The sequence below is a fragment of the Colius striatus genome, chromosome Z (genome assembly GCF_028858725.1).
Source record: "Colius striatus isolate bColStr4 chromosome Z, bColStr4.1.hap1, whole genome shotgun sequence".
Taxonomy (NCBI): Eukaryota; Metazoa; Chordata; class Aves; order Coliiformes; family Coliidae; genus Colius; species Colius striatus.
In genome coordinates this window covers 33625918-33652507 of record NC_084790.1, presented here as the reverse complement: position 1 = coordinate 33652507, position 26590 = coordinate 33625918, and the positions used below count along the sequence as shown (strand labels likewise).

The following is a 26590-nucleotide window of genomic DNA, read 5'->3' as shown; positions in this document are numbered from 1 at the left end:
TCAGTGAATATTACTGATAGAAAGAGCTACATATTAATGCAGTATGTTATAAGTAAACAGGTTGCACTTCTTCTAGAGGTGCTGTAAGAGCAGTAGTCTGATTCATCATTATCTACCATCCTCCTGAATCACGAGAAGAATGATAAATTCATTCATTGCTTCAAAAGGGCTGGATAAATTACTGGAAGTTCCTAGTTGGAGAAGGTTTGGCTTTGTATATTCCCATATAAATCTCAAGTAACAACTAAAAACTTTAAAATGTCTTTTTCTTCAGTTCTGGAAAGGCACACTACAAGAATCTGACACCACATGTGCTAGAGAGACTTTGTTGTCAGCCAACCAAAGTTCCAGTTCTTCACTGCCGTTACCCCGTCAGCATCTGTGTGCCTGATTTGAGGCAAACAGAGTGTCATCTGTGTGCCTTGGGATGATTGTGCTGGAGAAAAGGTGCTCCCTCAGTTTTTCCATACAGACTTGAGAACAAAAGCCATAAATTAAACCAAGTCTATGGGAAACCTGCAGTTTGTAGGTAACCAAAGAATAGTTTCCAGTTCCTTTTGTTTAGGTGACTTCTTGTACTATTCATCTCTTCTTCTTTGAGTGAGTCCGTCAGATAACCTTTCTGTTCTAGTCACCTGAATCCAATCTTTCTGACAAAAGTTCTCAAACTTTGGGAAGTCACTTCCTTTTTCTCCTTTACAAAAGCTTGTTGCAGAGGCCACAGGGAGCATCTCATCTACTGCAACAGCTCTGAAAGTGACTTTGGCTTCACTGAAGGCTCCAGCTGTTGGGTTAAATTTCCTATTGGTATCCTCAGTGCCTGCCAAAATCAGACTTCTGCCTATGTGTGCAAACAGCTGTTTGCAGGGTTCCTTATGGCAGGTGGGTTCAGGTTTCCAGGCTCTTGAGAATCCCAGTCTTAACTTTATTCATTGAAGGCAGCTGAGGCGGGAGCACCAGACATCTAAGGAGCTGTGTCACATTGCAGCAAGGAGTCCTACTTTCTTTCAGCACTTGGACTGCTGGCCATTGCCATGACAAAGGACTTTCATAGTTATAATGCCTTTGATTTGAGGCTTGCTTTGATTTGGGGCAGTAGTATTAAATGTCCCAGAGAAGCAGTGATCTCATTCAGGTGAAGAGCAAGGAGAGAAGCATGCTTTCGAGGAGGATGAAGAGCCTGAAGAGGCTGAATGGAAGCCATAATGGATGCAGTTAGTTGCTTGGAAGGACCCAAAGCAGCCCATAATTCCTTAAAACAATTAAAAGCAAATTGTCCAGCTGAATGATCCCAGAGCAAGGAAGACGATCCCCCAGACTATAATTCAAGGGGCTGAATGGCCCTCTAAAACTGAGAGTGGAAAGAAAAAAAAAACGAGTTGAGGCAAAAGATGGAACAGATGTGAGCGCTTTTGTTGGAAAGACTTGGAGGCTAGCAGGATGGGGATAGGCTAATTTGAGACGCATAATGCTACATTCCTTTCACATGCAGAATAACACTTTGATCCAATGTGGATGAAAGTATTGAAAAGTGGAGAGGATAGCAGGGGGTCCTTCGTCTTTGACAAAAAAAAGGCATCTGCCGGGCTCTAACCCCCTTTTCCCCACCCCCTTAGCCTTGCAGGCCACTCCAACAATGCTAGCAAAGGGGACAAGTGTCTCCTGACAGCTGAAGAAATCTCCAGGAGGAGAATGAGTCTTGCAGCAGATATGTATACCAGAGAGCTTAATTGATTTTTTCCACAGTTCAAAAAGGGAGAGAGTTGAGGTAAGACAGAGATCACAGTGAAAATGGGAGGTGGGAGGAAAAAAAATCGTTTTCTAATAAACTTGTTACTTTTGTTCTCTGAATACATCTTTTCAGGAGTTGCTTTGATGTTAGCATGAATACACTTAATGGAGCAGAGTAGGGTAGAATTGCTATGGGGGGAGATGTGAAGTGGGAAAGAATAGTTGTGCAAGGAAGATGCATGCAGTGATTCCTGTGGATTCCAGTACAGGAAAGATTTTAGAGTTAGTAAAACAGTGTAATGCAAGAGACAGATGGGAGATAGATGCATAGTTCTGTATAACCTCTTGGAGGAGCTCAGCTCAGCACAAATTCTTGATCTTAATTTCTAAAAAAAAAATGAAAATTTCTCTTCAGTCTTTCCTCATTTTCTGTTGTTGTCTGAATGCCTGGGACTTAGTAGAAATGAAAGGTCTACAGGATAGTATGAGGAGCTAGGAAGGCAAGCAGTATTTGTGCCAAACAAATACAGCAGTTGCAGATCAACTACTGATCTGGTCCCTATTTCTCATGCTCTGTTGACTTTTTTCAGCTTTTCACATCTGGGAAACAAAACTGGAACCCAATCAGCAGAGTTTCATGGCTGTGGTTTTCCTAAAGTGTCACTTTGCACCTAGCCTAATGTTTTCTTTGAGAAATAAAGACAGATAAGAGTTAATTAACCTCAGAGCAAGACTCACCTCAGCAAATGAAATCTTTTAACAGTAGGTTCAGTAATCTTCCTTTTCTTGAGGTCTTGACAGTGTTTATCCATAACTATTTATTGAAGATAACCTTCTCACCAGGGCACAGCTATAAGCAACAGCTGGTACTGCAAACAGCTTCTCCCTCTTTACCCCACACCCCTTCTCATTCTTCCAGGGAGTTAAAGTTCCCTGAAGAAGGTATGAGTCATACAGAAATAAAAAGAAGCTATCATAATTCTTTGAGAGACTCTGCACACATACAGTGATGCCAAATTGTATCCCTGTGTAGTTGTTAATGATGTAGTTACCATGATCCCCCTTCAGCGGATGCCACCATTCTGTTCAGACCAGCTGATGTGGACAGCATTTTTGACAACAGCATCTCCTGCCCTCCAGCTATGAAAAGCCTGATTATAGAAGTTACTGTAACTCATTAAGTAAGACTAATTGTCAATGACATCAATGCTCTTTTGATTTCTGCCCATTTGTCATATCTTGACTTTTCTTGGCCCTTGTGCATGGTCTGTGGTTAGTGGTGCATAAGGACTTGAGCTGCTGCTGCTGTCATCAAGGAGGCTGAGACCACCATTGTCCTTGACAATGCCAAGGTTAAAATCCCCTCTCTGGGAGGGCTTCAGGTGATTCTTGTGTGACTTCCTTTCAGGTGAGGTACACAGTGGTAGGATACAGATCTAGATCCAAATGGGGAAAGATTTTGCTTATGAAGAAGTCTGACCTAGCAGGGAACAGCCCTCTGTGACACAGCAAAACAGCCCATGCAGTGCCACACAAACCTATTGGTGGGCTGTGGGGTCCATGGCAGCCTGATGGATGCTGTGTCCCCAGGCAGTTGTTGTTGGAATGGCATGTAAGAGTCTTGGTCATTGAGCTTCGACACTTTGTTCTTTGAAGTAAATCATGAACTACCTCATTGTGAAAGGTCTTTTGTTCTTCCCCGGCTGTGCACACAAACCTTTCAGCTGCTGCCATCCTGAGATTTCTTCATGTGTTCAGTATCAACACTTCCACCCCCACACCAGAAAGATGTGCTCTTAGCAAAGACCAGAGATCTGCCAAAGCTACCTTTGTGTCATGACAGTTTTGTGTCCTGCCAGCAGGACACAAATGAAGGGAGAGGGGGCGAGTTGTCCTTATTCATGTGTAAAACTATGTGGTAATCCTGTGTAACTGCAGGTAGTCATTGTAGTTTTGGAGCCATGCTCTTGAGACAGACTTATTTAGCTGTTTGCAGTTTACTTTGTGCTAGTTTCTTACAGCCTGTGGGTAGGCCATAAGGAAAGGAAAGATAATGCCTATATGGCTTGGCATGGCTGCTACAGTTCAGGCCAGGTCTGTTTGGAGAAAATACTGAAAACATTTCACCTGAAGCATGCTACAAGGGAGGAGGAAAAAGATATGCATGGAGTAGAGGGTAGCATGGAGAGCAAGCAACAGCATGAGTGCAGACTGTAGGAGTACAGCAGAAAGATAGATTTGCTTTGTTCTCACATCTCACCCAACAGGCCGGTGTCTTCTGCAATGAAACCAGTTACTCTCTGCTGGTTTGTGTTTAGATGAAAATCAAGCAGTAAAGATTGCAAAGCCCTTTTGATATGCTTACTGTACATTGAGAGCTACCTGACCAGCTCAGGAGACCATCATGTTTTACTCCTGCCCTGTGGACAGGTACTGGTCATTTTTAACAAGGCTGCATTGTCTAGAAAGGGCCGTATTGCTTTAACAGTAAATCATCCAAGGGGATGCTGCTAGGACAGTCAAGTAACTTACATAACAAGTCATTCCCATGGAAGTACTTTTTGTGGGACTGACAGTACATATGAGATTTTCGTGGCATGATTTTCATGGCTGTAGAAATCCCACATTTTAAGCACGGATTTGGCTTGTCTTTCAGTGAATCTTAGCTGGTCATTAACATCCATTAGGACTTCTGTGTGTGGGAAGTTCAAAACAATGGCTTTGGAGTGCAATAAACCCCAGGCTGCATGCAAACTTTTGTTCAGACATAAAATGATTTTGATTTGTTTTTGTTTAATTTACCTCCAAATTAAATAGAAGTTCTTTGCAAGATGGCCATTGGTTGGTTTGATATGTGTCTTTCCCAAGTGGCTTAAGTGAAGGTATTTTTTTGCTGTTTGTACCAACAAAGTGAATTCTTATCCTTTTTAAAAACATGAAATGGGAGTGAATGTTGTTATTCAGGAACACAATTCCAGAACTAATTCTAAGTTATGTGCTTTCATATTTTGGTTAAATGCACAGTGGTTTGGATGCAGCTCTAGCTGTAGTGGGGACAGCATTATTTAAGTTTGATAAGATCTGCACCTTCCTGTAGGAGATAAGATTGTTGTGCTGGTGAAGGGCAAATTATACCTGTTCATTCCCACATTTGCCCAGTCCTGTCATCTCAAGATTTGGTTCACATAATCCCAGTACATCAAGAATATGCTTACTCGTGTGTGAGTTTCATGGTCTTGGTGAATACCTCCATTTCCAGACTGCTTTTGATGGTGTTGGAGGCGAATATCCAGGATTTATTTGCAGAGAGCCCTCATTAGAGAGAGCTTGGAAAATAATCCTCCAAAGAGTAACTTTGGAAATGTGTTTCAAGACCTCTGCAATATCTCTCAGCTTGCTTCTTTTAGAAATGAAAAAAAAATAAGCTAGTCGGTAGTAGGGAAAGCATATTACTGCTGAATTGTGTTGATGTGCAAACCAGCAGTAGCCTGAGTAAGCATGGTGTGCTGGGGACATGGCAATGTTTTACTTGCTGTGTGCCATTAGAGAGCTGCTGTCTGCACAAGCAAGCCAGCCAGCTCCAGCTATGCACCTTACCAGTGTGCAAACTGGCATCCCGTGCTCAGCCTGGGGAGCTTCTGTCCCAAGTTGTTCCTTGGCTGCCTCTCTTCCTGGGGCTCGGTGGCTGTCTGCTGCAGTGACTGGAGTAGCGAGGGAGAGGTACAGAGGTGCTGAATCCACTGTTTGGCTCTAGAGGCCTCTGTCAAACATTGCTTCAAACTGCTCTCCTGTGTCTTTTAAGTGCCTATACTCCTCTTCCTGTATGTGCGTTGCCCCAGGTAGGAGGTAGCCAGAGCAGCTCTCTCTGGGTCAGGCCCTGGGTGAGCCATACTCTGAAACAGAACATCTGGAGGATAATTCTGCTGATCCTCTCCTTTCTGGCCAAGGGAGAGACTTGCTGGGGGTAGGAGCTGTGGCAACCAGGCTGGTTGGGCTTGAGGGAATGGGAGTGTTTGCATTCCCTGGTGAATGTCAGAAGGAAAAGTAGGGAGTTGGCAGTGGCAGCCTGCAGAGGTAGTCCACCAGTGGAGAGTGTGAGGCTGCTGGCCTCAGACTTTGCCTATCAGGGAGGGTCACCTGCATCCCCGTGCAGCTGTCTTTCCCCAGCCTGCTCTGGAGAGCCATTCCTGCCTGAAATCAGTGTGTGGGAGAAGGAGACATAACGCAGGAAGTGACAATGTTAATGTTCCTCGTGGGTGAGGAAGAAAGGGCAAACAAGAAGCAGCCATGCTTAATTTAGGTAGGTGGCTGAGGAGCTGTGAGGGCAGGAGAACATCACGCAATAGGGCTATATGGCGGTCAGGCAAACTGTCATCTAGGGAAGCAAGGTCACTCCTATTTCAGTCTACCCCTTCATATCTTCTGTATTAATAACATTATGGGCAAAACCTCCTGGAGTTACATGTGGTGAGTCAGTTCTGCATGAGCAGGCTTGTGGGACCTCAGATGTGAGTATCTGCAGATGTGGAAGGTGACACAGGCTGGACATGCATGGACGTGGAACAGCTTAAGGGAGCTCGTGTCAGGTGGCTGTATGTCTGTGACCTTCTCAAGGGGCAAGAGAAGAACTCACCAGGAACTCTTGTCTTTTCCTCCCTCTCCCCCTCCCTCAGGTGGTCTTTGCTTTGAATCAGACTCTCTTGCAACAGGAGAGCCTCCGAGCAGGCAGTTTCCAGATCCCCTATACAACAGAAGACCTTATCAAGCATTACAACTGTGGGGACCTCAGCTCCATCATCTTCAACCATGACACTTCTCAAGTGAGTCTTGCTACCTCAGCCCTTGAACTATGCACATGTCTCTGTAACGCTAATCCCCACCTCACACATGCTCCTCTCTCCTCGGGCAGACCCTTTGCAGGTGAGGGCCAAGGGCACATTTCTGGCTTTCTGACACATCCTCTTTCCTGCACCCTCTCCCAGGAGACTGCATAACCTCAGCTGCAGGCAAGCAGCAAAGGTGCATCAGGCTTTCACTTTTGAATGAGCGCTGTGTTTGCTTTAGCATCAAAGCTCTATAAGTTAATCTTTTATTTTCTTAAGGATCCTGTGGAATTACTCTGTCTTAGGTATGAGCAAACTTAGTGCCAACAGAGAGCAACATCAGGCTCCTTTGTGCAAATAGTCACAGAGAAATGTACTTATGGCTTGGTTGCTTGTGTAAGGCTGGGCAAGTTGCACGATTTTTTATGTCCCCCATCACTATGATTGTGTGCTGTAGGCATGGTCCAAAGAAGAGAAATGAAGTGAAACAGAGAAAAGATAGATTTAAACTGAATGTTGAGGAAAAGAAAACCTTCTGAGGCCTCACAGACTTGGTTTATGGAGATGGTTTCCTAAGCAGCACAGTGGAATGCAATGCTCTGATTTTTAAACCACGAGAAAATGCCCAGCAGGGACCAATTTAGCCTGTTTGGACTGTTATATTAGCTAACCTCAGACTGAGACGTCAGGCCTCTCTATTCTTGTCTTGGCAGTTGGTACACATCAATGAAAATGCAGGTTCTGGCTTCACAAGTGCGTGTTGATATCTGGGCTTTCCCTGCTCAACAAACATTTTCCCTATGGCCTTTTGAGATATACAGTGCAGTGCTGTCATGCTAGCCCTTCCTTCCCTGACACTGAGCTTTGCGCACATACTCTTACCTTCTTGTCCTGCAGCACTCTCTGCAGCCTGGAGGTGAGGGCAACCTGGTCGTTAACACTGCTTGGCTCTCACAAAGTGCACTTCATTCATACATTTCAAAGGACTTCTCAAAGGAAGTGGGCACTGTAAGAGCTTACAGATGCTGTGTCACTACTCTGCTGGGGTGTTACAGACTGCAGACAGCTGGCATTGCCTCAAGATCCTTGGAGAGAAGCTCTTCTGCCGAGACATGCCTGCATGTCTCAGAGGGAGCAACTGCCCTTTACTTACGGAGCAAGTCCACTACAGGGCATTCTCCCCCACAGCAGAGCTGGGTACTCATAATCTGTAAGACTATCAGCTTATGTTTTTAAGCATAACTCTTCTAAATTGTATTTAACCCCATGTTTGCCCAATAGATGACCCACTGTGGGCTAAGAACCCTTTGGAAACAGTACTAGTCTCTAAGGGGCTCCAGAGATTCTTTGTCTGCTGCAGCCTTGCAAGGGGAAGCTTCTGGCTTAGTGGCTCTGCTCCCCAGAAACCACTGCTTGAAGACCCTTTCCTTAGCAGTCCCCTTAGCTGCAATGTTTAAACCTATTTGTCAAGAAGCCAGGATGGCTGCAACTCCAGACCCTTGTTTCTAGCAAGAGCTCAGGACAATGTGCAGCCACCACTGTCCTGGTGGCCCCAGGGGAGGAAACCAGTATTTTTAAAGATACCTTGAGAACAGGGGAACTGGAGGTAGTAATACCTCCTTACAAAGTCTGTCCCTCTTTCTTTTGGAAAGTTTGGGGATGTTTTTGGTAACTAGTTTGAATTGCAGAGTTATTCTTTGACAGCCTGAGGGCTCTGCCACCAGTCAAACTTTCCTACAAGAGTGTAATTATCATTATAGTTAACATTATACCTATGACAACTTAAGAAAAAAGTATGTAGCTGAAGATAACTATGGGCAAACATTTAGCTTCTTCAGCTGAGCAATCAGGATTTGGGATCTACAATGTGGCAAACATTATTTGTTGACTTTGCATTAAAAAAAATAATCTGGTTGATTTATGAAATGATATTTTGAGAAAAATGAAGCACTATGCATTATTAGAAATTTGATGAGTCTTTTTTAGCTTTCAGATTTTTCCTACTGTGCCTTGAAGGACAAGGTGATTGCCACATTGAATGGTGGAGCAAAAGGCCTGTGCATGATGATTGCCTATGAAATAAATGCTTCTTTAATTAAGACTTTTTTTCTACTTTAGGTCCCAAATTTCATTGATGCTACACTTCCAGCTCATGAACGTATTACTGCCCAAGAGATAGACAGCTACTTCCGTCAGGAGCTCATCTACAAGCGAAATGAGCGAATGGGCAGAAGGGTGAAGGACCTGCTGGAAGAGTACCCAGACAAGAGTTTCTTCTTTGCATTTGGAGCTGGTACGTCAGATGCCTTTCAAGCTGAACACATTCTTTCCACTTCTGTTAGAAGCTTTCTACAAATATTTGCTTCATTTAAAGAAGGGTCAATACTTTTACCATAGTGGACACAGAAGAGAACTTTGTTCTGATAGGTACACCCTAGTAGGGAAACTTTCAGTGTAGGAGGCTGTTTTTATGTAGTTTGTGAAAAGCTCACAGTATCCACATTGATTGCATTATTTATTAGTCATAGACTTATTTGTTGTGTGCATAGCCAAAGATACTGAACCAACTGCAGCGCTTACACAAAAGAAACAGCTTTTAGACATATATGTTTATGGTCTTGCCAGCTAAGGCAGAAAGGTGGGAGAAATGAGGAGCTGAGATGAAAAGTAGCAGGTCAGAGGTTGCACTAGTGCTTGAATAAACCTTTCAAGAACACAAAAAGAAATAATAATAAAAATTATTAACAAATAATTATAAGAAGAATAATAACTTCTGACTCCAAGGGGCTCAGTAAATGCAAGGGAAGAGTGTTTTTTAAAAAAAACCACTTTTATCATCTATTATATCCAAACAAGCCCATGGTTTGTAGGTGACCGTGGTTTTATAAATACCTCCCTTGTCATTTAAACTGCTCTTTGTATTTTTATTTTAGATGTGGTAAAATCAGAAAAGATTGATGACGTATTCAATAAATAAAAGTGACTTGATTCTAAGTGGATTGATGTGGTTCACAGGTGTAATATATTGGCAAAAAAAGCTCCTTTCTCTTTACAGTTCTTAATACAGCTGCATAGCTATAGATGTTAATTTCTTATATGGAATTACATATGATAATTTGAACTGTAATAGATTTGATCATTAGATCATAGAATCATAGAATGGTAGGGTTGGAAGGGACCCTTAGAGATCTAGTCCAGCCCCTCTGCAGAAGCAGGTCAACCTAGATCAGATCCATAGAAACAAGCCAAGGCAGGTCTTGAAGACCTCCAAGGAAGGAGACTCCACATGCTTCCTGGGCAGCCTGTGCCACTGCTCCCTCACCTTCACAGTAAATATTTTTTTCTTATATTTAGTGGAACTTTTGTGGTCCAGCTTCATCCCATTACCCCTTGTTCTGTTGCTAGATACCATCGAAAAAAGGGATGCCCCAACCTCCTGAAAATCCACCATTTAGATATTTGTAAATGGTTAATAAGATCTCTCCTCAATCTCCCCTTCTCCAGACTAAACAGCCCCAGTTCGTGCAGCCTTTCCTCATAGAGTGATGCTCCAGTGCCCTGATCATTTTGGTGGCCCTGTGCTGGACTCTCTTCAGCACTTCCCTGTCCCTCTGGAGCTGGGGAACCCAGAACTGGACACAGGACTCCAGATGAGGCCTCACCGGGGCAGAGTAGAGGAGGAGAAGAACCCCCCTCAACCTGCTGTCCACACTCTGCTTGATGCTATTGGCCTTCTTGGCCACAGGGCACAAGCAGGACTCCCAGGTGCAGGACTCCCATCTGCAGAGCTACTCCTCAGTACTCCTGAGTACTGGTGCATGGTGCTGTTCCTTCCCATGTGCAAGACTCTGCACTTGTCCTTGTTGAACCTCATGAGTTTCCTCTCTGCCCAGAGCACCTGCTTACCTTGTTTTGCTTTGCGTCATATGCAACATTTTCTATCTTTTTTACCTCCATAATTTTACTAACTGGGTTAAAGTGTCACCAAGTTCTGTACCCCGACATGTACTTTTAAAGTATAACTGTGTGTATCTTTGAGGCAAAGTCATGAAATTTACCCCTGGATTTCTGAGCACCAAGTACAGATTTCTTCAAGTGTGTTCATCTGGGAATGTTTGCCACTGCTGGTGCTGTCAGCCTGTACAGGAAGACTCCTGCAGTTTTGCTGGGGACATTTTGCAGTTTGGTAGGACTACCTCAATTAAAAAGAAAAGAAAGGTTATGGTAGTAGGTGATTCCCTTCTGAAGGGAACGGAAGGCCCCATGTGTGGACCAGACCCATCCCACAGAGAGATCTGCTGCCTCCCTGGGGCCCAGATTAGAGATGCTGCCAGGAACTTCTCTGGTCTGGTGTGTCCAACTGACTACTACCCGCTGTTGGTAATGCAGCTTGGTACTGACATGGTTATGGAAAGAAGTAAAAAAGCTAGTAAAAAGGACTTTAGGGCACTGGAGAGAATGCTCAATTGATCAGGAGCACAAGCAGTGTTCTCCATTCCTCTCATGGCAAGGAGGAAGACTGAATGAATAAGGAAAGCACAACTGATTAACAGGTGGCTCAGAGGCTGGTGCCACCACCACTACTTTGGGTTTTTTGACCATGGTGGAATTTTCATGATGCCAGATCTGGTGACAGGTGGAGTTCATCTGTCTCAAAGGGGGAAAAGGATCCTTGTGAATGAGGTGGTGGAGCTCACAGAAAGGGCTTTAAATTAATTTTGAAGGGGGAAGGGAATAAAACCAGGCCTGCTAGAGTTGAGCCAAGCTAGAGTTGGTGGCAAGCCAGTGCTGGGGGTGAATGCTACACGATTGGCTTCCTTCTTGAATTGCTTCTATACAAATCCATGGGGAATAAACAGGAGGAGCTGGAAGTCTGTGTATGGGCAAGGGATTATGATATGGTGGCTATTGCAGAGACATGGTAGGACAGCTCACATGATTGGAGTGTGGTCATGGATGGCTGTGTCCTTTTTAGGAAAGACAGGGAGGCGGGCAAGTTGGTGGAGTTGCTCTTCATGTGAAAGAGCATCTGAAATGTTCTGAATTCTGTCCAGGAGAGGATGAGGGGCAAGTTGAGAGTTTGTGTGTTAGAATTAAGGGTCAGGCTAGCATATGTGACATTGTAGTAGGTGTTTATTACAGGCCACCTGATCAGGATGGGGAAGTTGATGAGGAAGCTGGGAGCAGCTTCAAAATCACAGGCCTTGGTTCCCATGGGGGATTTCAACTACCCAGCCACCTGCTGGAAGACATGCACAGCTAGCCACTTACAGTCCAGGAGGTTCCTTCAGTACCTTGATGATAACTTCTTGATGCAAATGGTGGATGTGCCAACTAGGAGAGGAGCAGTACTGGGTCTTATATTCCCAAACAAGCAGAGTCTGGTTGTCTCTGTTCAAAGATCACTTTTTCCAGACTCAGGATCAGAGCATCCCAGCAGGTAAAAAATCAAGAAAGGGAGCCAGGAGACCCGCATAGTTAAACAGGGAACTATTGCGCAAACTCAAGTGGAAGAAGACGGTCTATAGATCATGAATGGGATGGCCACTTGGGATGAACATAAGACTGTTGTCAGAGGATGTAGGGAGGCAACTAGGAAAGCTAAAGCCTTGTTGGAGTTGTACCTTGCAAGGGAGGGCAAGGACAACAAGAAGGGCTTCTTCAAATACATTGCAGATAAAACTAACACTAGAGGTAATGTAGGCCCACAGCTGAATGAGGCTGGTGCTTTGGTGACACAGGACACGGAGAAGGCAGAGTTACTGAATGCCTTCTTTGCCTCTGTCTATACTGCTGGAGAATGTCCTCAGGAGCCTCAGACTCCAGAGGAAGTCAGGTTAAAAGAGGATTTTTCTTTGGCTGATGAGGACAGGCTTAAGGATCAGTTTAGCAGTCTGCATGTACGTAAATCCATGGGCCCTGATGGGATGCACCAATGGAGCTGGCAGAAGTCATTGCTAAACCAATCTCCATCATCTTCAGTAAGTCCTGGAGAATAAGAGAGATGCCTGAGAACTGGAGGAAAGCAAAAGTCAATCCCGTCTTCAAAAAGGGCAAGAAGGAGGAGCCAGGTAACTACAGACTGGTCAGCCTAACCTTCATCCCTGGAAAGGTGATGGAATGACTTAACCCTGGGTGCTATCTCCGGGCATTTAAAGGACAAGAGAATCATTAGGAGCAGTCAACATGGCTTTACCCAGGGGAAGCCATGTTTGGCCAACCTGATAGCCTTTTTTGAAGATGTAACCAGGTGCATAGATGGTGGTAGTGCAGTGGATGTGGTTTATCTCAAAAAGCATTTGACACTGTCTCCCACAGCATCCTCACAGCAAAACTGAGAAGATGTGTGCTGGATGATCAGGCAGTGAGTTGGATTGTTAAGTGGTTGAAGGGAAGAAGGCAGAGTGTGGTGATCAATGGGGCAGGGTCTAGTTGGAGGCCTGTACCTAGTGGAGTCCCTCAGAGGTTGGTGCTAGGACCAATGCTGTTCAATATATTCATTAATGATCTTGATGAGGAAACGGAGGGCACTGTTAGCAAGTTTGCTGATGACACTAAACTGGGGCGAGTAGCTGACACACCAGAAGGCTGTGCTGCCGTGCAATGAGACCTGGACAAGCTGGAGAGTTGATGGGGGAGAAATTTAATGAAATTCAACGAGGGCAAATGTAGAGTCTTGCATCTGGGAAAGAATAACCCAAGGTACCAATACAGGTTGGGAAATGAACTGTTAGAGAGTAGTGTAGGGGAAAGGGACCTGGGAGTCTTGGTGGACAGCAGGATGATCATGACCCTTGTGGCCAAGGCCAATGGTGTCCTGGGGTATTAGAAAGGCTGTGGTTAGTAGGTTGAGAGAGGTTCTCCTCCCTCTCTACTCTGCCCTCGTGAGACTGCATCTGGAATATTGTGTCCAGTTCTGGACCCCTCAGTTCAAGAAGGACAGGGAGCTGCTGGAGAGAGTTCAGCGCAGGACTACCAAGATGATGAAGGGAGTGGAGCATCTCCCTTAAGATGAAAGGTTGAGGGAGCTGGAGCCCTTTAGCTTGAAGAAGAGGAGACTGAGGGGTGACCTCACTAATTTTTACAAACATATAAAGGACAGGTGTCAGGAGGATGGAGCCAGGCTGTGCTCAGTGATGTCCAATGATAGGATGAGGGGAATGGGTATAAACTGGAATATAAGAGATTCAAAAGAAATACAAGGAAAAATTTTTTCACTGTGAGGGTGACAGAGCACTGGAACAGGCTGCTGAGGTGGGTTGTTGAGTCTCCTTCTCTGGAGACATTCAAAACCCACCTGAACGAATTCCTATGTGACCTACTCTAGGTGGCCTGCTCTGGCAGGGGGAGTTAGAGGTCCCTTCCAACCCTTAAGATTCTGTGAGATACAATTATTTTTGTCAGGGACATCTGTATTATTTTTTTTAATGTGAGCATTCACTCTCCTATCCATATTTAACAGTGTAACTGCACCATTTAAGAAAAACCACCACAAAACCATGAACAGAAGAACAAAAATGCAGATTTAGAAAGGAAGTGTGAGGGGAGACAATTCTTATTGAACTATATAGTTTCTTTTTTCCTACTGGTTGGCTATCAATCCCAATTAAGTGTCAAAAGGAAAGGAAAACCTCTAAAGCCATTTCTAAAGCATGGGGAACTTTGTTTGAGCTGCTCAAAAGGCACATTTGACTATTGCTAGCACAGAGGCCTGTGATCAAAATCAAAGTTACAGCTGCTAAACTGGCTTCTTCATTGAATGTGGAGATTTAACCAGCTCATTGCAGTGCATGTCCAAGGGGCAGCATCGTCAAGAAGCAGCTTCCATTCCGGGCTGCAGCTGGGATTACACACACCACCAACATGTCAGCAGTCCTAAATATAATGAACTCTTTAGTTTAGCATTGACAATATCTGAACTATCAGTTCTGGTTCCTGAAAAAGCATGGGATAGTGTGAAAATGCCTGCTAGAGAAGTAAATAGAGGTGGATTTTTTTTGTGTGTTGTTTTAGAGGCATTGATGAAAGGCTGAGGAAGCTGGGGCTCTTTAGCTTGGAGAAGAGGGGACTGAGGGATGACCTCATTAATTTTACAAATATGTAAAGGGTGGTGTCAGGAGGATGGAGCTCAGTGATATCCAATGATAGGACGAGGTGCAATGGGTACAAGTTGGAACATAAGAGGTTCCAAAGAAATACAAGGAAGAGTTCCTTCATTATGAGGATGATGGAGCACTGGAACAGGCTGCTGAGGTGGGTTGTTGAGTCTCCTTCTCTGGAGACATTCAAAACCCACCTGGATGAGTTCCTAGGTGGTCCTGCTCTGGCAAGGAGGTTGGACTGGATGATCTTTCTAGATCTCTTTCAACCCTTAAGATTCTGTGATTCTGTAACTTGGTTATGCAAAGCTGCGGGCTCTCTCTGTGCTTCCTATGGTATGACTGCTTCCAACATGGCTTGCCAAGTTCTGACAGTAAGATGTGGTTAGGCTTATCTTTCTCTTCTCACTTAGTACTGTATGGGAGAAAAGAGGTCATTTCGTGATATATGCGAAAAGTGGACTTTGCCTGTCACTCACAGAGCATCAACTATTTCTCATCCTTGTGCAAAAAGGTTAAACTAAGTAGAGATCTGAGGATAGGGAGGAGCATCCCTTTCCACAAGTTTGTTTTTATTTCATGGATTTTGGTTCCTCTGAGGGAATAACAGACCGTAGAGTAGGAGCAATAAAATTCCCCTGTAAGAATTCTTGCCTGTGGAGACACTGTGGGTAGAGGTACCACATGAGTGCTTTCTGAGTCCTAAGAGCTATGTCTTCTGGGAACTCATTTTAGCTTTGTCAGGTACCTCATGTCATGTCGTGTCGTGTCGTGTCACGTCATGTCATGTCATTTTGTCCACCTCTGCGTCATGAACACTAAAGTGACCTGGAATTGTAGGAGAAGTAATATGTCTGTTTTGCAATTTGACCTCCATACAATGAAATTATTTAAGATAGTATTCTGCATTCTCTGGGTCGTTGTCAGAAGCCACCACATGATGAACTTTTCAGCTGCAGATACCTGTCGCACTGACTTGGGCCATGGGTGTCCCTGCTCTCCAGGCCATTGGGAATTTTCCTTTGCTTGTGCTTACAGCCTTTGAGAGAGCACTGGCAGTTTTGAGCTGCCTTCTCTGTTGGTTATTGGCTCGCTGACTGCTATAGGAGGATACTTTGACTGATAAAAGGGTAGGAAAAGAGTCCTGCCTTGGGAAGCACACGAGGAAATATGGAGTTCTTTTTTGTGCCTCATAGTTAAGTGATCAATTTAATGAAGCTTCTCTTTTATTATTCTCCAACAGCAAAGTAAGCAGCCTAATGTTATGCCTTTCCTCATAAGAAATATGCTCCAGTCCTCTGGCCATCTTGATAGCCCTGTTCTGGACCCTCTCTAGAAGTCTGTGTCCCTCTGGACACAGGACTCCAGATGAGGCCTCACCAGGGCAGAGTAGAGGGGGAGTAGAACCTCCCTCAACCTGCTGGCCACACTCTTCTTGATGCATCCCAGAATGCCATCAGCCACAAGGGCACATTGCTGGCTCATGTTCACTTATTATCAACCAGGCCTCTCAGGCCTCTCTCCACAGAGCTGCTCTCCAGCACATCAATCCCCAGCCTGTACTGGTGCTTGAGGTTGTTCTTCTCAAAATGCAGGAATCTGCACTTGCCCTTGTTGAGCCTGATGAGTTTCCTCTCTGCCCAACTCTCAAGCCAGTGGAGATCTTGCTGAATGGCAGCAATTGGCTGCCATTTATCTATAAAATTCCTGTAAGAATGATAGCAGGTGACTATTGCCATGGGTATTTCCAGGAAGTTTCTAAATAATTTTAAGATCTGTACCTCTAAAATGTTCTCGAAAATATTTGTTTCAGTAATCCACAGAGTCTCTGTTACCAAAGGCCCATCTGGGCACTCCCAGCCCAGTCAGAGAGAAACATCCAGCTTTACAATGTTACCAGTGGCTGGAGTAATTTGAGCTTTTGTGGCTGCACTGTTGTTGTCACGTGCTGTAGCTGTTCCCACTACTTCTTGGAGGTCAGCAGTCCAGATCAGGTTTCCTTACAGATGCATCCAGCAATTTGTTGTCGTGATAAATTTGTAGATGGTGAGACCTTGGCATGTTTCTGGGGCAGATGGGAAATGCCATCCTTCTACTAAGGAAAACACAGCAGACATAAAGAGTTATGTGGGCTTGGGGATTTCCTTTTGCATGAGTCTGAGAGATGGTCAGGGAAATTTGGATATCAGCTTGGAGTCACAGATTTTGTTGAAATTCAAGGAGGAATACAGTCTTATTCAGTCTTACAGAATCACAGAATGGTTGGGGTTGGAACGGACCTTTAGAGATCATCTAGTCCAACCCCCCTGCAGAAGCAGGTTCACCTAGATCTTGTTTCATATGAAAAATAAAAATTCAGGAGCAGAAACAGAACTTCTGTTGTGCAGTATTTCCTTCCTCGTTTTACTAGATGCAGGAAGATTTTCAGCCTTTGCAATGGCTCTCATTTGTGTGAAACACATAGTCGTAGCACAATTTACCTAGACAAAAACACCTCTACATGCACTGGCAGTAAAAGTTGTAAGCAGGAGACGAGGATTTCATGGCAACAGTAGTAGCCTATGCTCTGCAAGAGTGTGTATTGCTACCAAGGAAGGGCAGGAGTGCTTAATGCATGTCTGAGTGTGTAGACTAATCTGCAAGTGCACATTAGCAAAATGGTGGTAGTGTTTTAGCATGTTGCCTGTTGTGGTCCCTGCATGCCATCTCCTTTCACTGCAGATTAAAGACTGGAGTCTTATTTACCCTCCAGTAGAGTGCATGGCTAGTGCACACAACAGCTTCTTAGTTTCTCTTTGAATTTTAACACAGAAGAATAGAGATTCATGGCTACCCATCCCTTGCCAGGGTAAAATGACCTCTTGGAGACATCTCTTTACCTAACGGTGTGAGGATAATGCAGGGCTGTGTACAGAAGAAAATAGCAGGCTCTCTAATGGTACAGGGCCCAGGGCTTTTCTTTTGGCAAGCATTCAAGTGTGTTCAGCTAAAATAGAGAACAGGTGAAAGTGTCCTGTCATGTGAGTTTGGGCTAAATCTCCCTTACAGCATCACTACTTGATCTTAAACCTTGGAGGATGAAGCTTTCTCATGTTTCTTACAGTTGCTTTTGGTGATCGGGTCTCTCAAACACCACCAAGCTCTTTCTGTTACAGTTCCCAGGTAAAAGTCAAAAATGCTGACTCTGGAGAGGCTCTTGGTGGAGTCTTGTACCTCAGATCCTTCTGGATATTTTTTAATTTTGCACCTAGCTCAGGCTGATACAGCTGCACCTAGCTAGCTGTATGTAGGTCCTCTGGACCCCTAATGAACTCTCTCGTGGTGCAGGCATGGCCCACCTTTTGGATAGCAAACACTGATATCTCCTAATCCTTTTACATACCTACCCTCAGTGGCTCCTGATTTATCATGTCTTGTGGACTATTTAATATCATTTGCCTGTTTGTATTTGTATGCATCTGTTTTACACATCTATTCATTTGGCCCATACTCTTTTGCACAGCATTAGCACACAGTTGTTTCTCATGCAGACGTAACACATTGCACCAGCAACAATGAGGAAAGGCTCTCTGTGAAGGCCTGTACAGGTGACTGTGATATAAAAGACATTCTTACCACTCCATCAAATTAAAAAGAATATAAGGCCCAAATTGAGGAAATCACTCAAGCAAGTTGACTGATTGAAATGGAATTCATCCATGTGCTACAGTGAGTATTCCTTACATACCCATCTAAATCACTGTTCTGAGCAAGGATAACTACATTTGAGTTCAGCAACCATTCATTAGACACCCCGTGTTTCTAATGCGTGCTGGTGGGGAGTGATAACACATTGCCTGCACTGAGGGTAGCAGGCCTCCTGTGATGACAAAGAACTTTGTTGTTCTTGTTTCTTGTGCTTATTGAGTTCTGATGACATTTTTCTCTTAACTTCAGGTCACTTCATGGGGAACAACACACTGATTGATGTTTTGAGGAGAGAAGGGTATGAGGTGGAACACACTCCAGCTGGACAAGCCATCAACAAGTAATGCATGCTTTTATTTAGCTGAGCAGCCCTTGAGAGGGTAGGTTTGTAAACAGTCGTGAAGAGGTAGTGCAGCTGGAACTATACCTAACAGTGAGCTGAGCTCTTTCTTCCCTGACCAATTTGGAAAGAGGATTTTATTTGGTTTATGTTTGGCATTTGTTTTGGTTGCTTGTTTTTTTTTTTGTTTGGTTTGATTTGTTTTTTTGTAATAATTAAAACATTCTCTTTCTGTAAGTTTTTAACTCTTACACTAACAGCTATAGAGTATGCATGCTTGATCTACCAGATGTGGGCACTGTCTCATACCACATATGCTCCTAGGCTCCTCCTTCCTCCCTTTTGACTGCCCTGCCTTTTAACACTCTTCTCTTACACTGCTATTTTTGATTCTTACTGATTACTCTCTCTCAGCCTGGAATCTGACTGCCCAGAGTCCACCCAGCCTCTTCGCAAGCTGTCCCCATGACTAATCACTGTCATGTCCCATGATCTCTTCAGCAGTTTTAAGCCAAAGTACTTGCTGTTCTGGTTCATCTTACAGTTGTCCTTTGGGATGTATCCTTCCTGCCTCTTTTATTGCTTGCTGAGTGTCTTTATATTTCCCTGTAGTTTCAGTAACTACAAGATGCCAAATAACCTCCTCCTCCACACTCTACCAAGAATTACTTGCGCTCTTGACTCACCTCTTTCCAGAGGTCTTTGCCACCAGCATAGGGTCTGCAATCCTTGTCTCCACCTTCTCCAGACACTTGCCAAACTTGTGCTCTTGTGTCTCTCAGATATCTCTACTCCTCCTTATAGTCACTGCTAAAAGATCACAGTGGAAAAAAAAGTTTTATCCCAATTGTGGTACTCTTCTCCTTTTATTCTTTGTGCTAGACATTCTGTCCCTCACCACTTATGTCTTTCTTCCTCCTCTCTGACATTTCTGATACAGGGCTTTCAGGTAGAATGATAACCTTTTATGCACGAGGCACAATGCAGAGTCTGTGCCAGGGGGTCCACTGATGTGATACAAAAATAGTAACATGTTTTTCTCACACTCTGGTTGCTTAATCTTTCTCTTTGCACTACTTTTGCTGCTTTTTTCAGACCATGAGATTCAGCCTCTGGCAGGTCATATTTTTGCTGTGATTCTTGACATGGGCACACATCATTAATGCTACATGTACTGAAGCAAACTGAGCTGAGAGTCATCCACATGATTACATGAATGCAATCTGTAACCCTGCCACCAATGTGCAGGTAGTCTGACATGGAGAAGCCCCCTGTGCTTAAGCACAAAGCTTAATGATCTTATAACACTGAAGTCAAGCTAGACATTCCAGTGTGTCAGTGTTTACAGGGATAATCAAAAACCTGCCTGTATTGCCACTTTTGTGTTGTTTGGTTTCTTCTTCTCCAAGAAAATTCTTATCTTTGGTATTTCTAAAAACAGCCATAGCAGTTTCTTAAAGCTTAAAGACAGCTTAATATGTACTCAAGGAAAAACAATATCCAGTGCTGCTCTGTAAAGGAAGCTGTAAGGAAATCAAATCTGTAGCTGTAAGGAAGTCAAGGTCAGACAGCTGTGTGAAGGAGGGCTAAGATCTTCACCCATCAGGAAGATAGGTATCAGTGATACTCAGGGTGACTGGGCATCCAGTTCTCTGACCACATCATGGGGATTCATTGTCCATCCAGTAACTCTTGTGCTTTTGAAAGCCCTCAGTTTGGCACTGGTTGCATCTCAAGCTTTTCATTAGGACTACTAGACAGAATATCTTTCCTGAAGGCTTGATTTTAAAGATAAGTGAAGATGCTAAGCAAGGTGGCACTTTAGTGTTTTCTTTGAGAAAAAGGTGTTAACATTTCTGCATCACGTGGAAACAGGTTTCAAAAAAATGTGAGTTCTGAAGAAGAGGAACATTTGATCTAAGAGAAAGAGCTGTGTCAAGAGTATGTCAGAGTCCTGGGGGTTGGATGGAGAGTTTAAGTTGATTGCTATCCTGGACTTGTTCTGGGAACAAATACCAGGGCAGTCTGTGCCAATAAACCCAGTTCTACCTATGTAAATGTGGGACCATATCCCGCTACTGTCCTAGATAGTCTAGTGAGTACATGTTGATTATTTGACAGGGTAAAATAGGGAGAAGAGAAAACTGGCAAGGTGCAGCAGTGCAAAAGGTGGTTTATAAATAGTGCCACAAGTCCAGTCAAACTCCTACTGTCTTATTTTGGGCTTTAACTGTTGTTCCTGGTTTTTGCATGCATATATATTGAAAAATATTCATCACACAATCACAGCTGTAATTAAGGACTCCTCCCTTAGCTGCTGTGCTGGGAGAGGGAACTGGCCTTGGAGAAGGACACACTTTTGTATCTGTGTGCCTTCACAGTGTTGCTCAGTCTGTCCCTGGAAGAATTATCTGCAGGAAGTATAGCAAAGGAGGTTGTGTACATGAGTCTCTGTTGTTAGTAGTGTTCTGAGGCTGCAGGTATCAGAATAAACTTCTGATCATGCAGGATGGGGGTCATCGTGCCTGTAGCAGTGCTGAGCTTTCAGCATGGTATGGCCATGAGTTTGGCAGGGAAGGCTTGCAGGCAGCAAGGCTTTCTAATCTACAGGGGAGGACTATTGCCCACTCTGTGACTTCCACCATTAAGGAGCAGACATGGTGAAGAGAAACTGGGGAAAAGGGAACCATAAGCAGTGGACCTACAGAGAAATTGTATCAGATCACTAGAGACAACTGGGGAGGCTCACTCTGTAGGGCAGAGTGGGAGTGGATGATGTGAAGACGTTGTGGAGGAAAGCTGAAAGGTGAAACTGCTAAAATGGCAGTATGACAATCACAAGGATTTTGAAAGAAGTTGATAGCCGAAGACCCATTCTATGGCAGTCTCTGTCACATCAAGTTCACCAAATCAATGATTTGTGATTTTCCTTGCATGAAATAAGATCAAATTCTCTTCATTTTCATCCCAGTTTCTCCCTCATGTTCCAGTTCACAACTTCATTTCTCCTTCTCCAGGATGAACCCTCTTTATTCTCCAAGAGATGTGCCCATCACTGTGAGCTTGAAAACTGCAACCACACTTCTCTTTCTGGACTTCCTCCTTTTGATGCCATCGCGAGGCAGAAAGGAAACACATTATGGTTCTGGGAAGGTTTCAGTGACTGAAGTCAGTTTTCTGCACAGTGGCCAGAGGTCTTCCATTACCTTTCTGAATTACAGCCCAAGCCATTTTCCAATTTTATCTTGTTACAGAAGACTGCTCTACCTCTTCTCTTTAGGAAGTAGCTGTAAAGATCAGTCAGATGTTTGTGTTTTGCTCTGTGTATCCACATAAATAAGTGAAGAGGAAGAATCACTTTTTTCCAAACAAGGAGAAGCATGGGCTAGCTAACCCATGGGTAGATGGGAGAATGCAGACTGCCTGTCTTCAAGAATAGATGAAGAGCTGTTGTTTGCTCTGCATGTAATGAAACAGAGCTTGAGTAATAAGGGTGGAGATGATTGTTTCTTCAGTAATCACGTTTGCATGAAGTTTTGTAAGCATAGCCCTTAGAGCTTTTTTCTAGGGGCTTGACTGAGTGGTCCATAGGGCTCCCAGGATTTGCTTGTGATAGCTTGTGCATACAGATAGTCTCACTGCAGTATCTTACTTGCTTGAGCTGACTTGAAGTTGTAGATAATGCTGCCAGACTAATATAGGTTCTGTGCAGCCAGCAAGCTGAAGGCCTGGCTCCTACTCCCTCATTACTTCCTATCAATGTATAGAGAGCTCACTTCGGCATTGTGGGAGAGCTGCAATTGCTCAGAAAATGAGGTAACAGTGAATTTCACACTGCTATGACTACTCCACTTACAGTTGCTGCAGGCTAGATGTCCCAAAGGACTGCTGAATGGCATACTGAGCCATTTCCTTCAAAGGTGATAATTTGCAAGGTGCATTTCTGCAGCCATGACCACAGTTGATGTGGACTAGCTCATTACTTACCTGCTCCACACGTGAGTTTGTTGATCTAGAATTGGCTACTTCAGCCAGTGTGCCTTAGTCATCCTGTCACTGCCCAGCAAATTAGTTGGCTCAGGCAAGAATTAGTGAAAGGAATAATTCTGGTCTGTGTTCTGCAGTACGTAAGACTACAGGAGTATGCTTTGACCTCCTCTGACTCTGAAGGAGATTCCTGTTGTTGTTTCTTTATAGATATACAAGGTTATTCCCAAGAGTTATTCCACCCTGAACCAGACTGCATTCTTTCCTGAGTTCCAGATGACCTCTTTTCTGAAGTATTTTTCATTAAAGAGAACTATTTTGATCAGAATATTGACTTAAGGAAGAGAGGGCAGGAATAGAAGGCAGAGAAATAAGCATCAAGCCAATATGTTCGGGAAAAACACCTGTTTTATATATGCCTTACTGTTATCTAAATCAGGATTCTGCCTCAAAGCCCTTTCAAATAATATCTGTATTCCCTCCTTCTTCCAGCAGAAAACCCCCCAAAGCTTTGTTAACTTTTTCATCGTCATCACCAGCACACAGCCGCTATGTCGTGTCCCATGAGCTCCCACTGCCATTACACCCACAGAAGGAAGAGGAGGAGAAAGAGGAAGAGCTCCTGCCTCAACTGCTGCTCCCTGACAGCATTGCCATGCTGGAGAAGGTAGACAGGAAGTACAAAAAGAAGAAGAAGCAGCAAAAGAAGCAAAGACAGTTTAATGACCTATGGGTTCGCCTTGAAGAAAGGTAGCTAAGGGCTGGGGAGGGAGAAGGGTTTGTCATGCAAACTGGACTTTTAACTTAGACTGATTAATCCAGCACATCAAATGCCTGCAGGGGCTAGATATATTCTGAAACCAGGATCTGACCTTCTCCCTCACTGTGGTTCTTGCCAAAACATACACTCAAAGCTACTTGTGCTTTTAGTGACAAAATAGCTTCTTCCACATGATTATGTTTGTGGAAATTATGAATAATACAAGTGGAAGCCTTGTCTAGATCATATTGCATTTGGATTTGAGGAATTGTAAGCATATGGTAGTCCTCTTTATCACAGAATTCTAGGTCCAATGTTAGATGATACAGATCAAAACCATAGACAGTTATACAAGACCTGCTGCATATGGGGAAAGAGCAATATCTGGCATATGTGCTCCTTGTAGTTTTACAGTCCTTACAGAAAATTTCCAGTCTCTGTGTTCTTCCAGTCTTAAAAAACATGTGAGCCATTACTGGACATGTGGAAGGGAGAATAACAACCTAATGGATGATGGACTTAATATAAAAAATGGAATGTGTTGTGGGCAAAGGTTCATACATACCCCCCTGATTTTCATCCTAAAGATTTTACTTACTTCCAGAAACTACAGCAATCTGCAAGAAGAGCCATCTTCTCCCTCACGAGCTATACTTACACCTTCAGCTAAATGCATACCTTGATTTTTCCCTCCTGTCAGATAACACAAAGACCTGGTTCTGCTCTCTTTTGTACTTTCTGTCTCTGTTTCACTGGTGTACTGAGGTTGAAAGCATTTTATTTTTGGGGTATTGTAAACAACCTGAGGTGTCAGGATGATGGAGAAAAGCCTGCAGTTCTTGTAACTAAGCGTCTACATTCATAGAATTGTAGAATGGTAGGGGTGGGAAGGAACCTTTAGAGATCATCTAGTCCAACCCCCATGTACAAGCAGGTCAGCCGAGATAAGGTTGCATAGGAACATGTCCAGATGGGTCTTGAGGACCTCCAAGGCAGGAGACTCCACAACCTCCCTGGGCAGCCTGTGCCACTGCTCCCTCACCCTCACAGTGAAATAGTTTTTTCTTATATTTAGATGGAACTTTTTGTGCTCCAGCTTCATCCCATTACCCCTTGTCCTGTTGCTAGCTACAATAGAAAAAAGAGATGTTCCAGTCTCCTGACAGCCACTCTTTAGATATTTGTAAATATTAATAAGATCCCCCTACAGTCTTCTCTTTTCTGGACTAAACAGCCCCAGTTCCCACAGCCTTTCCTCATATGAAAGATGTTCCAGTCCCCTGATCATCTTGGTGGCCCTGCGCTGGACTCTCCGGAAATTCTCTGTCCCTCTTGAGCTTGGGAGCCCAGAACTGGACACAGTACTCCAGATGAGGCCTCACCAGGGGAGAGTATAGGGGGAGAAGAACCTCCCTTGACCTGCTGGCTACACTCTTCTCACTGTCCACTCATTCAGACCACACTGTCTAAGCTTTCTGATGAGGATGTTGTGGGAGACAGTGTCAAAAGCCTTGCTGAAGTCAAGGTAGGTGACATCTGCTGCTCTCCCTTCATCTAGCCAGACGGTTATGCACTCATAGAAAGCTATCAGGTTGCTCAAACAGGATTCCCCCTTGGTGAATCCATGTTGACTCCCCATGACTACTACCTTATCCATCATATGTTCAGTGATAACATTCAGGATGAGTTGTTCCATCACCTTTCCAGGGATGGAGGTGAGACTGACCAGCCTGTAGTTACTTGAGTCATCCTTCCTGCCCTTTTTGAAGACTGGAGTGACACTGGCCTTTCTCCAGTCCTCAGGCACCTCACCTGTCCTCCATGATTGTTAAAAAATGATGGAGAGAGGCTTAGCAATCACATCAGCCAGTTCCCTCAGCACTCTAGGATGCATCCCATCAGGTCCCATTGACTTATGAGTCTTAAGCTTGACCCTCACATAGAGAACAACTACACCTCCACGCCTTGTCAGTCTGTCTTTCCTGAACAATACAAACCCTCCATGGCTGTGCTCCAGTCATGGCAGCTGTCCCACCACGTCTCTGTGACTGCAATGAGGTTGTAGCCCCACATTCGCACCCACATCTCCAGTTCCTCCTGCTTATTCCCCAGGCTGTGTGCATTGGTGTAGAGGCAGCACAGGGGCTTACTCAAACATGCAGGTTTCCCTGGACAGGTGCAGGAGGATCCTCCCTGGTTTGGCTCTTTCTCAGGGTGGTCAGCCTTCTGCATCTCAGCATGGTGTACAGATGGGAGCCATTTATCATTGCGTTCCCTGTCCTGCTCTGTTTCCCTGCTAAAGAGGACAGCTTGTTCTATGTTGCATCTCCCCCAACCCCCCAAGTCCTTTAGTTTAAAGACCTCTTTATCAAGTTTGCTAGCCTATTCCCAAATATATCAGTGCCTTTATGGGAGGGATGAATCCCATCCCGTCCTATCAAGCTGTAGCCCCCAAGGAAGGATCCACTGTCATAGAATCCAAAACCTTCCCACCAGCACCAGCCTCTCAGCCAGGAGTTCAGTTGGCTGATTTTTTCATTGTAGACTCTCCCTTTATCTCTAGTGAACACGATGGAGAAAATAACCTGAGCCCCCCTTCCCTTTTACTTGCTCCCCCAAGGTTTTAAAATCTTTTTGGATCCTGGAGATGTCATGCCTTATGACATCATTCATACCTACATGGAACACAATCATAGAAGCATAGAATGGTAGGGGTTGGAAAGGACCTTTAGAGATCATCTAGTCCAACCCCCCTGCAGAAGCAGGGTCACCTAGATCAGGTCACACAGGAACATGTCCAGGCGGGTCTTGAAGACCTCCAAGGCAGGAGACTCCACAACCTCTCTGGGCAGCCTGTGCCAGTGCTCCATCACCCTCACAGTTAAATAGTTTTTTGTTCGTGGAACTTTTTGTGTTCCAGCTTCATCCCATTGCCCCTTGTCCTGTTGCTAGCTACTATAGAAAAAAGAGATGTCCCAGCCTCCTGACACCCACCCTTTAGATATTTATAAACGTTAATAAGGTCACCCCTCAATCTCCTCCAAACTAAACAGCCCCAGTTCCCACAGCCTTTCCTCATATGAAAGATGTTCCATTCTCCTGATCATCTTGGTGGCCCTGCGCTGGACTCTCTCCAGCACTTCCCTGTCCCTCTTGAGCTGAG

At 44.3% G+C, this 26590-nt stretch overlaps 1 protein-coding gene across 1 annotated transcript in view; it reads left to right on the top strand.

The window, feature by feature from the left end:
* TRABD2A (TraB domain containing 2A) overlaps positions 1-26590 on the top strand; it is a 72494-nt gene that overhangs the window by 42823 nt on the left and 3081 nt on the right. Inside the window, exons 3-6 of the mRNA XM_062019056.1 lie at positions 6405-6551; positions 8673-8847; positions 18590-18680; positions 23160-23417. Coding sequence (XP_061875040.1) covers positions 6405-6551; positions 8673-8847; positions 18590-18680; positions 23160-23417 — 671 coding nt within the window. The remainder of the gene's footprint in view (positions 1-6404; positions 6552-8672; positions 8848-18589; positions 18681-23159; positions 23418-26590) is intronic.